The 15,698-nt window shown below is 40.7% G+C and overlaps 1 protein-coding gene across 2 annotated transcripts in view; it reads left to right on the top strand.

The window, feature by feature from the left end:
* The window catches only part of STIL (SCL/TAL1 interrupting locus), a 29,591-nt gene extending 18,324 nt beyond the window's left edge, over positions 1-11,267 (top strand). For both annotated transcript variants that reach the window (XM_019501347.1, XM_019501346.1), the window contains exons 12-17: positions 29-257; positions 2,022-2,187; positions 3,665-3,887; positions 5,767-5,956; positions 6,677-6,933; positions 9,411-11,267. In XM_019501347.1, coding sequence (XP_019356892.1) covers positions 29-257; positions 2,022-2,187; positions 3,665-3,887; positions 5,767-5,956; positions 6,677-6,933; positions 9,411-10,239 — 1,894 coding nt within the window. In that variant the 3' untranslated portion in view covers positions 10,240-11,267. The remainder of the gene's footprint in view (positions 1-28; positions 258-2,021; positions 2,188-3,664; positions 3,888-5,766; positions 5,957-6,676; positions 6,934-9,410) is intronic.
* The last annotated feature ends 4,431 nt before the right edge of the window (positions 11,268-15,698 follow it).

Below are 15,698 nucleotides of genomic sequence, written 5' to 3' on the forward strand. Positions count from 1 at the left end.
GTACCATAAATAGCCCAATATCCCTAGGGTATGGGAAAATGGGGGCTTGTTCTTCTCATGATAACAGCTTATCGCCTGGAGTGAGACTTCCTTCCTGTTCAAGCCCTTGCAGTCCACCGTGTTGTGCTTCACATTCACCATGCACCCATATTCCTGCCCCTGTAGTGGGATCAGATCATGGAACGATGGGACTATCTCCTGATGCCTATAGGATTCTTGCAGACCAAGATAGACAACTAAAATTACTCCAAGCTCAGGTTTGTTTAGGATATTCTTATTTTTCCCTCATCTAGTAAATACTTCCTGGCAGTAACGCTGATGAACAGAAATTAGTTGCAACTGTCTCTCTCTTCTTTGGTGCATGTGTGTGTGGTGGGGAAGGGTCATATCAAATTAGGACCGAGTTATGTTACACGCAATGCCACTGGTCTCCACAAAAATTAAAGATAAGGTTTTTTTTTTCCCCCTGATCTTTACATTTGCAATCAGGTAACAGGCAATTATTCATTCTTTTCAGCAGATTTTTTTGTTTTGCAGATGGATGGATTTTCTAGATGGGTGAGGCAGCTCACTGCGTAGTCTAATAGTCCATTAACTTTGGAATTATAATAAATGTCTATGAAGAGCTAAAGCAGATTGCATTCTAATAAATTATTCTTTCCTGTATTGCCTGCCCCCTCCAATAATTAATCTATTTTATGGATCGTAACATATTGGTGACCTTTCTAAACAAGCAAAAATATCCATTATTTGCAAAAGGCTGTTGAAATTCAACAAGCAACAAGTGCTGGGGCTAAAATGCACCTTTTGCTTGTCCACTGAATTTTGTTCAAATGTGGCTGTCTTGTTTTTGAACATGTTGCCATGGTCTTTGCATTGATTGCATGTTTCTGGAGAACTTTGACATCTGCCAAAATTGTAAAAGAAAATATATCTTACAAAGAGCCAGGTTGCTTACAAAGCATCAAAGGAAAAGGGGTAGATAAAGCTGGGCTTTCTCCTTTTTTTTCCTCCCCTCACCCTCCACTTCAGCTATGTAAGACCTGGTGCTTCATACCAGTGACCTTTCCCCTTCTTCCTTCAGATAACAGACTTCCCCCACATCACCTAACATGGTTCTTTAGTTTAAGAGATGTAAGTCATTTCTGGGGCTTTAGGGCTTAAACCAGCGGTGTGCAAAATGCAGCCTGTCAGGCCATTCTATCTGGCCCACAGTGCCCCGCAAAAATGTAGAAAATTAATATTTGTCTGCCTCTGGCTGCCTGTCATGTGGCCCTCAATGGCTTGCTAAAACTCAGTGCGGCCCTCTGCCCAAAATAATTACCCGCCCCTGACTTAAACCCTGATGATTATGATGACAATGAAGGGCATGGTATAGTTCCATGTAACAGAATTACCTTTTTTTAATACAGAAATTGGAAGCTAAATTTTCTGCTATTTTATTTTATTTTATTTATTTTTGACAATCAAAATTATAACAAAAAATAAAAAATACTAGACTCTTTAATTGTTTGTGAAACCTGAATTCTGCTCCTTTTTGCAAATGCCTTGATCATGTAATTTAAGGACCGTATGAAATACTCTTTTACTCCAGGACCCTTTATAAAAAAAACAAGGTTCTTTAAAACTTGGAGTAGGGATTTTTGGTGTATGTATATAAAGTAAACCTTTGTGTAACAAAAATCCTTACTCCAAGTTCTAAAGAGCTTTGTTTTGGTTGCAAAGCTAAGCTCCCAAAGGTTGTAAATAAGACTTATATGAAAAGTACTCACTAATGGCTTCAAATAAGCTTTATACAAATTCTCTGTGTAATTTTACTATTGTACAGCACCCTGACCTTTTATTCATCTGCTTTTCCAAGCTTAAAAGAGACACTAAAAGTCATACTAAGCACTGGAAACTAGAATTCTCCAATGAAACTTTTCCATTACAGCATAAACAGGATTTGAATCCAGATCTTTAGGGATGAAAGACAAATGTAGCAACTTAGTGTCACCTAATATCCTCACTTTTGTTAACAGATCCAACGTTTGTTGGAAGCACAGACTCTTCACCCCTGCTCCACTAAAACTGTTACAGCTAATAATACCCTGCAGTCTGAGAAGCAAGTGGAATTTGTCACCATGGAAACACAGTCATCCCCAAATTTACAAATGAGAAAAAGCGTGAGCATTGCTGTGAGCACAGGTAACACTTCCTTATTCTTTTGCAGTAACAAAGTTATGAATCTTGTTATGTTGCTAGGATTTTTCTTGGGCTTGATTTCAAAAGCGTTGAATGCATTCTCTTCAAGATACAATCAGAGTCAAGTACCTCCAAATTGGATCTGTTTTTTGGTTTGCAAGGGAAGACTATAGCTTTTCTTGACTTCTAGGAGGTGAAAGCTATGCCTGCTTGTTACTGGAATTTACCTTTTCAATGTTTTCATTGAAGTCCTGTATATAATCCCAGATGCAGTCACAGTAATGTTGGATCCTTTAGCAATAGTATGCCATGCAGCATTGAGAATATCTAAAATGTGTCATTGACAACCTCTCTATTTTCCCAATAATATTCTTTCCAAAAGTAGTATTATTTTATAATGATTAATATTTGTCCAATTATATTGTTCCCTGTCCCTCAATTGGGACAAATCTGTTCCATTTATGTACCTGTTTCTCATGACCACTTGAAAGCTTGTGGCTGATTTGGAGGGGAGAGTCTGACTTTGGCTATTTCCCTGTTTTTAATCTCAGATGACTTCAGATGTATGTATATACATCAGTAATTATATTAACCAACTATTTCTTTTGGTAAATTTAAAATGCAGTTTAAATATCTGATATAGTAGGTTAGTTTTTACAGCTTTCTCGGATTTATTCCGCACTGCAATTTAGACTTAAAATTGTTTTAAAAAAAAAACCCAATCTGTTTATAGATTCATAAATGCTAGGGTCGGAAGGGACCTCAACAGATCATCGAGCCCGACCCCCCTGCCTAGGCAGAAAAGAGTGCTGGGTCGGATGACCCCAGCTGGATGCCTGCCCAGCATTCTCTTCAAGACCCCCAAGGTAGGGGAGAGCACCACCTCCCTTGGAAGCCCATTCCAAATTTTGGCCACCCTTACCATGAAGTTTTTCCTGATATCTAGCCTAAATCTGCTCTCTGTCAATTTATGACCATTGTTCCTTGTTACCCCAAGAGGTGCCCTGGTAAACAGAGCATCTCCGATCCCTTGCTGCATCCCCTAATGAATTTGTAGACGGCCACAAGATCACCTCTCAGCCTTCTCTTGCGGAGGCTGAAGAGGTCCAGATCCCTCAGTCTCTCCTTATAGGGCTTGTCCCTAACCATACAAGTGGCCTCTTCTAGACCCTTTCGAGGCTATCAACATCCTTCTTGAATTATGGCACCCAAAACTGGACACAGTACTCCAACTGCGGTCTGACCAGTGCCGCATAGAGGGGAAGTATCACCTCCTTGGATCTGTTCGTCATGTATCTGCTGATGCATGATAAAGTGCGGTTAGCGTTGCTGATGATTTCGTCACACTGACTAAATTAGCTTTATTTCTTGTGTAGTTTTATTTCTTTTAATTCCTCTTGTGTTAAAAGAGCAAAATGTTGGAAAGTGAATGACTTTCTGGCTGTTCAGATCGCTAACTACATACATTTTCCTCTGCTAGGTGCTAGTTTATTTTGGAATGCACCGTGTGAAAGACAAGAAGACTCTGTGTCTCAAGTCAAAAAAGATGCTACTGAAATTTCTAAGGGAGATATGAGCATTTCAGTTAACACTGAGCAAGAAGCAAGTAATACAAGCATTGCCTCCTCATTAAACGCTGTTGACATACCCAGTTTTGTAGAGAGTATCCATGTGGCAGAAAGAACTAATCCAGCAGTATTCCGGTAAATATTTAAAAATGTCTTGTTTGTGGACTTTTTCACTACTTGTCAAGTAGAAGCAACAACCTTTTTTTCAGAATTATGCAACTCATCTTTAAGCCAATAAAGTTAAAGAAATCTACAGATAAAAACTGTTTTGGGACCCCCAAATTAGGGAAGCAATATCCACTTGCCAATTTTAGTGAATGTGGATAATGACCTTAAATCAGCCTCTTCCTTGTGTATAGCTTTAGAGGGAACTCTTAACTTGCCTTTATACGCCTGTGGAATGTCTCTAGGACTTTTATTCTTATAGAATGAATACTGGATAGCAGTGGGATTTGCTTGTTTGTGTTGCTTGCTGGGAATGAAGAATAATTGCTACTGGAACAGTAATTGATAACCTGCATTGACTATCTGGCACAGTGCATGATTTAAATCTTATCTCTTTCAGCACATGCAATTGATTGGTTGGGTTCCGATATTTCCATTATCACTCATGTTTGTTTTAGGATGATGGTGGGGGTCATCCCAGATTCTGCCCTCAGCTGTTAGAGGCACAGATAACAATCCGATACAGGGGTTCCCACGTGCCTTGGGATGGCTTGCTAGCCTAGCTGCGTTTCTGATGCAGAGGCTCGCAATCTAATTCTTAGAACTTCTTGTTCATATCAGTAACTGTAAAATACTTCAATTTGGACTTTGTTTCCTTTTATTGTAGAAACTGGTTAAATGCATGGCATTGTGTTGTATTGTGCATGAAACAAAATGGGTTCTTCTTAAAATGTAAATAGCAGCACCAATTATTTGTGTTAGTTTCCAGTAAAAAGTTATTAAATGTTTTGGTTACTTTGAAGTGTGTGCATGTCTGAGAGAGAGAGATATAATATACTACTCTCTAAGGCAAAGCTGTCTGATCAGTTTGGCCCCATGGGCCAGACAACCTACCCTACCCCCCGGTGCTGAGGTGGTGGCTTGGCATCATGGCTGCCAGAGACGCTGTGTTTCAATGGCTCCAGAACCCATGGGGTTAATGCAGCTGTTAACCCCTCCCATCCCCCCCTTCCTTTTTTTCCCCTGCCGCTGATCTGAGTTGCCAGTGGCAACTGAAGACTTCAAATTTGGCAGTAGGTAAGGATATTCCAGCAAGCCCCACAGGCTGCAGGTTTAACTTCTCTTGGGTTGTATGCTGCTGTGGGCCACTAACTGGACAGCCCTCCTGTAAGGCTTTGATGGAGCAATACAGTGTTGAATTTTTGAGGACTTTTGCAGGACATGAAATACATTTTAGGGCCAGACAGCACTGTGAGATCAGCTAGTATGATCTCTTTTGTAACCCTAATCCCTAGACTCTGACTAAAGCATGTTTTCTAGAAAGGCAGCCTGAAGAGTTGGAGAACCCACCATTTTTTCTTAGTTTGCTTTTCCAGTGGCTAATTAATTATTTATGGCTTAAAAAATTGTACCTTTTTTTTTTAATATGAATATGTTTGGCATAATGCCTGCCTCTTGCTAGATTAAAGCCCCTTCCTACACAGATCTCCACCCCCCTGCCTGCAATGAATTATTTTCCTACCATTATCAAGTTACCACTTGATATTTTAGATAAACCTCATGCAGCCTCTTTGATCTTTCACTGTCCACCCTCCAACTGTATTTGTGACCCTGAACCTTTTCTGCAGTCGCTCCCAATTTTTCAAAGTCTTTAATATCCAGAGTACTTGAGAGGCGATGGTAAGATTCCTCCCCCCAAAACAAGAGTTTAACAAAAAAAATAGCATGTCCTGTTCATACTGCTTTCATTAAATGGCAAAGCACTAATAACTGCATCACTTTTAAATGGAAAGCAAGAATGTCAGTATTAACTCACGATAAGTAACTGCATGCTCTTTCTCTCTCTCAGGAATGAGCCAGTTTCTCCAGCATTAGCTCCACATTCCTTGTTGGGAGAAAGTGTTAGCATGTGTTTACAGATGGGACCAACAGAGGGAGCTAATAACCACGTGGTGGTAACAAATGAACAGGAGCTGCCAGCTGTCCCATCACTGCCTAGTCACCCTTCAGAGGATCAGAAGTTTTACCAGGATATATTGGTAAAAAACAAACAAACCAAAAACAAGCCTTTTCATACTTTATGTTAAAACTTCCAGAATAAGGATAATCACTGTCAGAACTGCTGTGGGCTCTATGCAGTCAAAACTTCAGGCTTTTGCATGGTCAGACTATATGCAGTTGTCACATCCATTTCTTTTTTTTTTTCTCTGTTTTCTGTATTGTGCATTGATTCGGTCAAGCTTGTCATTTGGTTTTCGGTTTTTGGGTTTTTTTTAAGGCCTATATAGTCTTTTTGCCCTTCAGTCTCTTCTGGACTTAAATGGTTTGTTTTTGTATACAGTTTTAATAAATGAAGTTCTTAATAGCAATAGTTATGCTATTAAGCTATTCACAAATTAATATTTCCCAGCAAACTGCTTCTGTTCTTTACCATCAAACCATTTCTTCTTTGACTGAAACAGATTAACATTTTTTAAGAATAACAGTTGTTTATAAATCTACCAATTTTTTGTATAAGCCTTCTTAATTTCCAGTCTTACATTTTAATGTTTTCCATTGTCACACAATGGAGTGCTGCATGTTTACATTAATATACATGAATGAAGCACATCAAAAGCAGTCTAATCTGGCTTCTTTTGTCAGAACAATTTATTTGCAGATTTAGTTGTGTTGTATTTTGTGGGATATGGATGCAGTTACCCGGGAACCCTATTAATCTATGCACATTTCAAATGTCTGTTTCCGTTTTCCCTATATAGGGTCAAGTCAATCGTTTCTTACAGTCTTCCTCTGAAGAAAGCAAACACCTTTCTGTGAAAGAGGAGATGGTCAGCAGCAATAGTACCATATCACAAAATAATAATGGTGCAAAGAAAACAAATTCAGAACCTGACCCAGGTCTGGCAAATAAAGACAGTGTGGTTAGTGCAACCCTTAAGCAATTAAGGACTCTTGGAGTGAATATTGAATCACCTGACAAAATGAAGAAAAGGATGCACAAAGTGGAGAATGCCAGGTAACGCTTTGGCCTTTGCTAGTCTTTGTTTTCAGGTAGGACCCAATGGGCAAAGACTGAGGCAGAAGGGACAAAATCCAGGGAGCTCAAATTTAGTCTAACCTTTTAGTTTGGTTTCTACTAGAGGCTACTAAAATATTTTCTTAGAGAATTCCACTGCAAAGTCTTGACTGCATCCAAATACTTATGGGTACAGGATGACTCCATAACTATTAGAGCAGATTCATAAAGCACTTTCAGGCATCCTTCAACCTTGATGCTGTCACAAGAAAGAGCCTTCATTAGTCTTCTAAAAAGTGATATTTACTACTCTGTATATTCCAGTATAGAATATTAAAATTGCCACAAATTTGTTTTAATTAACGTAAAGCTAGTACCACTTAATTGTGTGTGGCTATTTTTTTGAAGTCCTGCTGTTGTTCAGGATTTCCGGGGGATAAATTCAGCTGTTATCAGACTTCAGCTTGAAATGAACTGGTTTTGCCCTCATGTCATGTCTGTTTGCTGTCCCAGCTAATCTATGAAGTGACATGGAAAGCACAGACATATAGAGGGAGTAGAGACAGTGAGGAAAGATGCAGCCCATGAGTCTAGGCTGAGGGCAAACAGGTCCAGAAGTGGGGGGCAAGATGAAGAGAGAACCAAACAGATAACCCAGGTGCATCAAAGCCAGCTTTATGTACATTTGTCATGCCAGTGAAGTGCCCTTGCTGCATCGGAGAAGTTGTGTCAAGCCAGGCCAGGTTTTATCCACAGGAGGAGGTCAGCCTATCCTATTGGGGATAACAGGACAACTCTTAGCCTTGTACTGCAGGAGGTGCTTTCCCCAAACCTTGCGGTGATCTCTATTGTGTATCTTATTGTTTATCCCAGACACATTTTTCTCCAGTATCATGGGTAGTTTGTGGTCTGCCCATGTTTTCCATTGATGGGGTGGAACTGTAAGGCAAACTGGAAGGTTTTTTATTTAAATTCTCTGAAACAGATCTTTGTTCTGCCATTTTAGTGGCTGTTAAAAGCGTTTTCCAGAATTCCCTACTGAGCAGTGGAAAAGTTGAGCAAGGAAACAAAACAAGGCCCCATACACTAGTTACTGGTAACTTCTGCGGTTGTGTACACACATTCAGATAATATGGGAGAATTCTCCCATATTAATGTTCTTCTCAGAAAAATAGTTACCCAGAGCTACGTGTACAGACTTTCAAAAGCTGAGGCCATGAAGATCGGAGAGCTTGTAGTGCTGACACTGCAGGTGGGGAAGAGGGGGTCCTTGTGCACACATCTTGGTGTGTCTGCAGGCTCACGTAGTACACCAGGCAACAGATGGCAGCAGGGCATCTGCTGATTGACTGACCTAGATGGCCTATGGTGAGCTTGTGTTCCCAGCAGCATAATGACAGGATTGTGAAAGAGGGTATGTTCTACTCCCTGCTGGAGCAGCAGAGTCCAGTGAGCAACACTGTCTCCTAGAGGGGAAGGGAGGGATGCTGGAGAACTATGTTGTCTTCTGAGAGAAGCCACAACATGTACAGACATTCACTTTTCCAAGAGAATCTCCTGGGAATGATTTCACTATGGTTTTTCCCAGGTTATTTTTCTCCTGGAGTGACCATTTTTACTCTGGGAGAAAGCCTGGACATCTGTACACCCGTGGTTTCTCCTAGAAGAAACTGAATGTCTGTGCAAGGCTTCATAGCTCTTGTGTTTATTACTTGGGTATATAGACACTTTAAATCTCTTGTTACTAGGGCTGTAGATTTACTCATTGGGAGTACGTGGTGTGTAGCAGATTCACTAGTTTGCAAGCGCCGGTCTCCTTCAAGCAATTCTCCAGACAGACATTCTCAGTATGTGTGGGGGGAAATGCCCTGAGGCATTGATTGGAAAAATTAAGTAAATCAAGAAAAGTAAATGTTGAAACAAATCTCTTCAAAAAAACTGGCTGAGTAACTAAAAAAAAATCGTTAGCAAGATTTTTCCCTTTTTTTGGCTTTTGGAAATGGATATGTTGGCAAGATCCCTATTACGTTCCTGGAATTTGCATGCAATGGCAAAGTACAATATTTGACCAGCAGGGCTATCTTTCATCTGGATAAAAATGATCTAGATAACCACATGAAAGGGTAGGGGGAAAAGGTAGCCAATGCTGCTCTGGTTTCCGGACAAATGTTTGGGCTATTGGTTTAAAACTACAAAACCCAAAGGCTGCCTGGGCGTGCCCCTTCACAGATGTGGTGGTCAGTTTTAGATTGTTCAGGGAGTACTGTAATTTGTTTTCTACCTAGCAATACCTGCGTGCCTATTATTATGCAAAGTATGTATACTGAGGAATAGTCTGATGTGGAAACTATAAATTTGGAGGAGTGGGGAAATCCACATTGTCTTCACTATTTGCTGATCTGAAATCATAATGAAATATGTACTCGCTTCACAATATAAAAGGACAGTAATGCTAACATTGTGCTTTGTGTTTTTAGCATATTAGCCTGCATAAATCCTGAAGCAGTGATCCCTGGACTTAATTACATGTCATTCGCTAATGTGAGTATGAGCGGCTTAACTCCAAATGTAGTTGATCTCAGCATGGAAGCAAATGCGATAGCACTCAAGTATCTAAGTGAAAATCAGCTCTCTCAACTTTCCCTTAATCACTCGAGCCAAACAAGCCCTGTAGATTCATCCTTGCAAAACCTCTTGCATACAAATATGGACAAGAGCATGGTGGGCCTTAGCTTAATTTCACCAAACAATATGTCCTTTGCAACAAAGAAGTATATGAAGAGATATGGACTCATTCAAAGCAATGAGAGCAGTGATGACGAGGAGGATCTGCAGGTTCAGAACAGCAGGATCAATGTTGGCAAGAGTGAAAATATGTCGGAGCCAAAGGTTGAGCCTGCGTTGGAAGGTTTTAAAGGCTGGAAAGAGCATTCTGAAAGAGTTGGTGAACGATCACCGGCTAATATAAAATCATATGACAGTGAGTCAGCCAGCACTCCTCTGACAAACTCATGCAGTCCTGTATTAAGAAATATTACAAATGAAATCTTTCCTCCAAAAGTACTTCATCGATCAAAGGAGGATTCACGTCCCATTCAAAAGGATTTGGAGCCCAAAACCAAACTTTTACCTGGGAAAATAGAATTCACTCAACAACCAGGCAGGCAGAATTTAGGAGATGTTCACATCTTTTCTGAAAATCTGCAAGCTCCTATGCTTGAGACCTTAAATCAAAGGGACAATGTGAATTCAGTTGGTACCATTCTTGATGTAAAACACCTCAGACAGTTACCAAAGTTGTTCTGAATTGCTTTGATTTCTTTTTTTTAAATAAACTATCAACCAGCAGTTAATGGACTTGGAGCCTTGTCAAGGTTAAACGAGATTACAAGAAGCCCGTGAGGGCCTTGGGCTTTTTTAGGTCATTTAATGCACCTTGGCACCAAATGATTGACAAAACTGAGTGTAAAATCTACCTGTGCTCCAGTGACTCGCCACACGCTCAGCTCATGAGGGTTTGGCTTTCAGATTTGCGAGTCCATATGCACTTTGGTTTACAGTCTGAATATATGTTACATATCCAAAAGGTCAAGCAGTTGAGAGTGGTACCCAGTTTGTGTCCATTCTTAAACATGCCTCTAATGATGTCTGTTTGTAACAGTTCAGAGATTGCATTTTTATTGAGCATCGACTCCACTTTTTATATAAATTTAGACCAGCCTTGAGCCATAAGGTATGCTGTATATTTTTTGTGGATTTTTTTAAAAATACAAAGAGAATGAAAGCACTGAATTCTGAAATTCACCCAAGACGATCCTGATCTTTGTATCAAATTGCTTGCATCCGTCCGGATTGGACACATAATAAACACTTAATTTATGTATCATGAAAGCTTAACCAGGAAAGTTGGTAAGTTGTAGCACTTTTTATACCTTTTGTGGAATGAATGCCTATATATTTGAAAAGTAAATATTAATCATTCAGAGCAGGTGTTCCATAAGCAACAAAGATCAATAGGTTAGTTTTATATCTTCTTCATTTTGCTGTGGTGTTTAATCTATGAGACATTTACCACTTAACAATCACTGTTAATTTAAAGTCAATGACCAAGTACAACAGCTATAGTGATGTTTCACATGGTTTCAAACTTTCTAACAACACTAAGAAGTTTGAGATGGGCAAGCTGATTGGTTTATTTGTTCTTCTGTGTTAATATGTAAATTAACCTGTCATCAAAGCTCTGGAGTACATTACTGAACTGGCCTTTTTGTAATCCTGTAATAGTTGATACATTCTTTGAGTTTGAATCTAATAAATTATTCATTCTTTAAATGTTCTGTTTCTCTATTGAGATCTTTTGGATTTTTGTTCAATTTTAGTAACAGTGGTTGCCACTTCAACAATCAACGTCTTTCCTAAATTATTTTTAATCCTAAATAAAATGGAGAGCCGGCATCTCAGAGTCTATTGACCTTTTTGTGGCTATTATTCCACTTATTTTGGACAAGTATTGCCTAGCTACATAAAAGCAGTGCTTCCTGAGCAATGTTTGTGCACCTTTTTATTCTGATCTCCTGCTTAGGGGATGTTGAGCCCAAGTTGACATTTCCTGTGTTGCGACCAAAGCCCTGGTTCACCTCCGATTGAAGTCAGTGCCAGCCCTTTTCACATTGAATTTAGTTGAAGCTGGATTGAATCTTACATGAGAAAACAAACTGCTGTTTAGTGTGGTGTGTCTTAACAAAGCCAGAACCACCCTCTTTTCTACTACTACTTCTCCCCTCCCCCATGGATATACTTAAAATGTTGATTTAACATAAGCTTTTTTTTACTGGACAAGATGAGTGAATGATGGATACACGTGATGGTTTCTAAGTGTCACCTTCCCTCAGAAACTTATGTGTACCTACCTCCATGTGCTAAACTTTTGGACCGGGAAGAGCAAGAGACTTTCATAAAACTGACCACTTTTTAGCCTGCCAGGCAGGTTGGAATAGCAGTTGCTTTAACTCTGTGCAAAACAAATACTGTGAAGTAACATATTGAAAAGCTAGAAGTGACGAGCTTTTCTCCCCTACCAGCGTGCCTTTAAAACAGGACCTCCAGGCTTTTTGGACAAAGTAGGTTGAACATAAAAAGTATTCAAAGTTAAACGTCAGTAACTCAGCCCACTAGCAGGTTTTTGCAGTACATAGAGAACTTAGTGCCACTTGTTTCATTTTAAATGCAAGACCCAAGCCAAGATTCAACCTCCTGTTTGGTCCATTCAGAATGAGAACAAAGTTTGCATTGGTTGTCATTATTATCATTACTAATTATAACAGTAACATTCTAGTTTCTTTTTAACTTGAGACTTCTAAACAGCTGTTTAGACTTGACCTAGTCTATATGTGGCCTGCCTGAACATCTTGGGAAAGCACTGCATGGCCTTTTTATTTGGGGAAGACATTTAGTAAGCAAAGTTAAGTTGGGAGACTGTTTGGGAAACTTTCTATTATATATCATTTAATATATTACCAGCTTTTATACAGTAAGTTGTTTGGGTTTTTTTTTTACTGTAATCTGTCCTGAGTCACATTTTTGGGGGGAGTGGCATAAAAATAAGTACTGGGGTAAGGATCCATGCTGATCCATACATTAAGGAAAATTCTGCCAAGCCCCACATCTTATATAGGACTCATCTGTCTCATGCTGCATCACAACTTGACTGCATCTTCATCAAAACAGTGGTAATCCAGGGAAAGGAGCTCTTGGCAGAATCCAGTTTTCCTGAACTACAGTGCTGCTGAGATAGAAGAGTTAACTTTCCATCCTTAGGCTAATAATTTTGATTCAGTTTGTCTACAAAACAATGCCCCCCCCCCAGGCTGTGACATGGCCATTAGGGGTGTTGCAAGCAGAGGAGGCAAAGTCTCTAAGCCAGTGGTCCTCACCCTTTTTAGATGAGTTACCCCTCAGTAAAAATTCCAGCCACCTCGCAGTAGATTTGGGGCACCCCTCAACTGATTTAAGGTACTCCTTGGAAAAATAATAAATCAATTGCCACAACAGGTCACAATCTTTTTAACACTACGGGTTTGTACGTGAAAACTCTGGGTGTATCTTATGAGCTGTGTTTATCTAACAATACTAACACTGTGCAGCACCCTTGAAAGAATCTCAAGGCACCCCAGGGTGCCATGGCACCCCGGTTGGGTATTACTAGTCTAAGCAGCAGTCTTTTTGGTTTACAAAAAGATAGCCTCAAAATGTGCGAGACACATATGCTACTAGAAAACTTCCTGTGCTGAGCTGTAGGACATGGACTAGATTTCCTTCTGGGCTTATCTTGCGCTCTGTTTTTAGCTACCCAAGAGTAGATGTGTCCTTCCCAGTAAGAGGCATCACCAGTGCTCTGAACTGGTCTTGCAATCCTCTGCAGGCAACATCTGTCTCATGCCCATTTGTGCAGCTGCATGTCTTTTTGATTCCACCCCCCTACCTCCCCCACCACCATTTTTCTTTCATGGGAGCTACCAGCATGTTCAGATCCTGGCTAATAATGAGGCTGAAGCCTTCTTGTATGTGCCAACAAGAGGATTAAGAATACATGAGTAAAATAAAGCGTGAGCTATTAAAGATGAAATGGCAGTATAGAAAGGAATGTCATCAGCTACCCTCGGGTAATATGTTTCTTTTTCTCTGCACAATTAGCAGTTGTAGCCTCTCGAAGTGGACGGCTCTGATGAGGGAGAATATGTGTTTGCTCTTAGAAATGTGCTGTGTATTTTGAAGCTACTTCAGAACCTTTTTCAAGCCCTAAATCTCTACTGATTGGGATAAGCATTAAAGCGAGCGGGCTGCTTCTGTGAAAAGAAGCAATAAAATAGTTAATGTTGTTAAAACGCCATTAGCATTCCTTTAAGATGAATGAGGCAATTCATACCTCTGAGCTATTGTTTCATTATTTCGGGGAAGAGGGGGAGGTTGTTCAGTGTTTCCCTTATAAAATGGCTCAAAAACACAGGAAGATGACAGTTGTAGTAGTTTATGTTTGAATAGCATGTTGGAAGGGTGTTTTTTTTTTTTTACACAAGTGCCAAATATATATATACATTACCAAAAACATATTTTTATTTTTAAACAGCTTGAAAGTTGGAGCACAGCCTTGCCACTCTAAATCATTTCAGCAGTACACTCCCAAAAGCACCGGCTTCTGGATAGACAGGATCTTCAATAAATGCCACCTTACATTTTTAAGGGATAATATCCCACGGAAATCAATCCCCTCTGCATTGCATAGTGCTGCTGCACAATTTGCAAAGCTTTTGCCTGCTTCCGAAGCATTTGTTATAGGTTGGAGAAGAGGCATCAGACAAGATGAGCCTTTTGGCAATTCTTGGGTTCCTGATGCAACACTTGAGCCTCAATTTTCAGTTCCAAGCGTGCAGTCGTGGTCATTTTTGAAGGCCTGCATAGATTTAAGAAGAAGACCAAGGATGTATGGTTTACAACTGGATCTAGCTGTGAATTTGGCTAATACACCTGAAGTAATCTTGGAATTTAAAACTGTCTCCCAGAGACGGGGTGCAAGATAAATGGCATGAGATTCCAGCCTGCAATATCTGTCAGGTTTGGGTTTCAAACAGTTGGTATTGTATTTACATTGATAGTCATGGTTAAGGTTTTATGCATTTTTCTGTTGCTTGTACTGTTCTGAATCACGAACAAATCATTTCCATTTGTTCGTGATTCAGAAAGGGCAGTGCTTGTACAACTACCTTTTTCCAAACTGTTCAGCTTGGTCAATTAATTCACCATTATTACAACAGGACCCCTCTGCATGCACTTATCCTCCAAAGAGGTTTAATTGGCACCTGCCTTAGTTCACAAGCGTGGTGAAACTAAAAGAAGGCCTCCATCCCCCTTGGCTGACAGGCATGGCAAGATCCACCTGGGATTGGGCTACAGCCCAAATGGTGCGGGTGGGATGATACAATGCAGTAGCAGTCCCCAAAATAGAGCACCTGGGGAGTGGAGCACCCCCAGAGGTATTCGGTTATAGTGGTGGAGCCTGACCAGAAGTGGGGTTATACGCCAGGAAGTGGAGCCACCTTGTTAAAACACTGGAAATTGCTGAGATCAGGCCCCATTGTATTAAGCACTGTGTAAACACAGCGAGAGACAGGCCCCCCGCGCCTGACAGCCTGGACGAATGAGTCAGGAAAGGCAGGAGGAGAAAAGTCTGCAGACAGAAATGATGTGTCCCAAGGCCTGGTCAGTGCAAGACTCCCATTGAGTTTGGTGGCATTGGCCCAGGCAGATAAATGCCAACCCAAGGTGCCTGGATGTTGTGACCTGGTGTCATTATCTGCGCAAGGCGCCACCGCACCAAGGTGCAAGCTTAAAAGCAGTCAGGAGGCCATCACTTGTAGGATACAGGGCAGATGGCTGAAAACGGAGGGGTACAAGGAGCCCTGGGGGGAAATTCATCCTAATTGTGGCACCCAGATGTCACCCAGACCCTCTCTCTGGTGACTAGATGTGTCCATCGCTAGAAAGAAATATCTGGATTAGGGACCCGGCAGGCTGGCCACAAATGTGCAGAATCCTAGAAAATGAAGGGTCGCATCCAGATGGAGCAGGACCAGCCCCAGCTCCATCATCCCCACTATGGAGATCTTCTGCCGGGGAGGGCTGATGTCTATGGGGCAGGGACTAGGGTGATGCCAAGTGCCTGGCGGCTTGCCTATCTAAGCCCAGGAGATAAGTGGCTGCCTAATCTC

Source organism: Gavialis gangeticus, unplaced genomic scaffold, assembly GCF_001723915.1.
Source record: "Gavialis gangeticus isolate Ggan-Ray unplaced genomic scaffold, GavGan_comp1, whole genome shotgun sequence".
NCBI lineage: Eukaryota > Metazoa > Chordata > Crocodylia > Gavialidae > Gavialis > Gavialis gangeticus.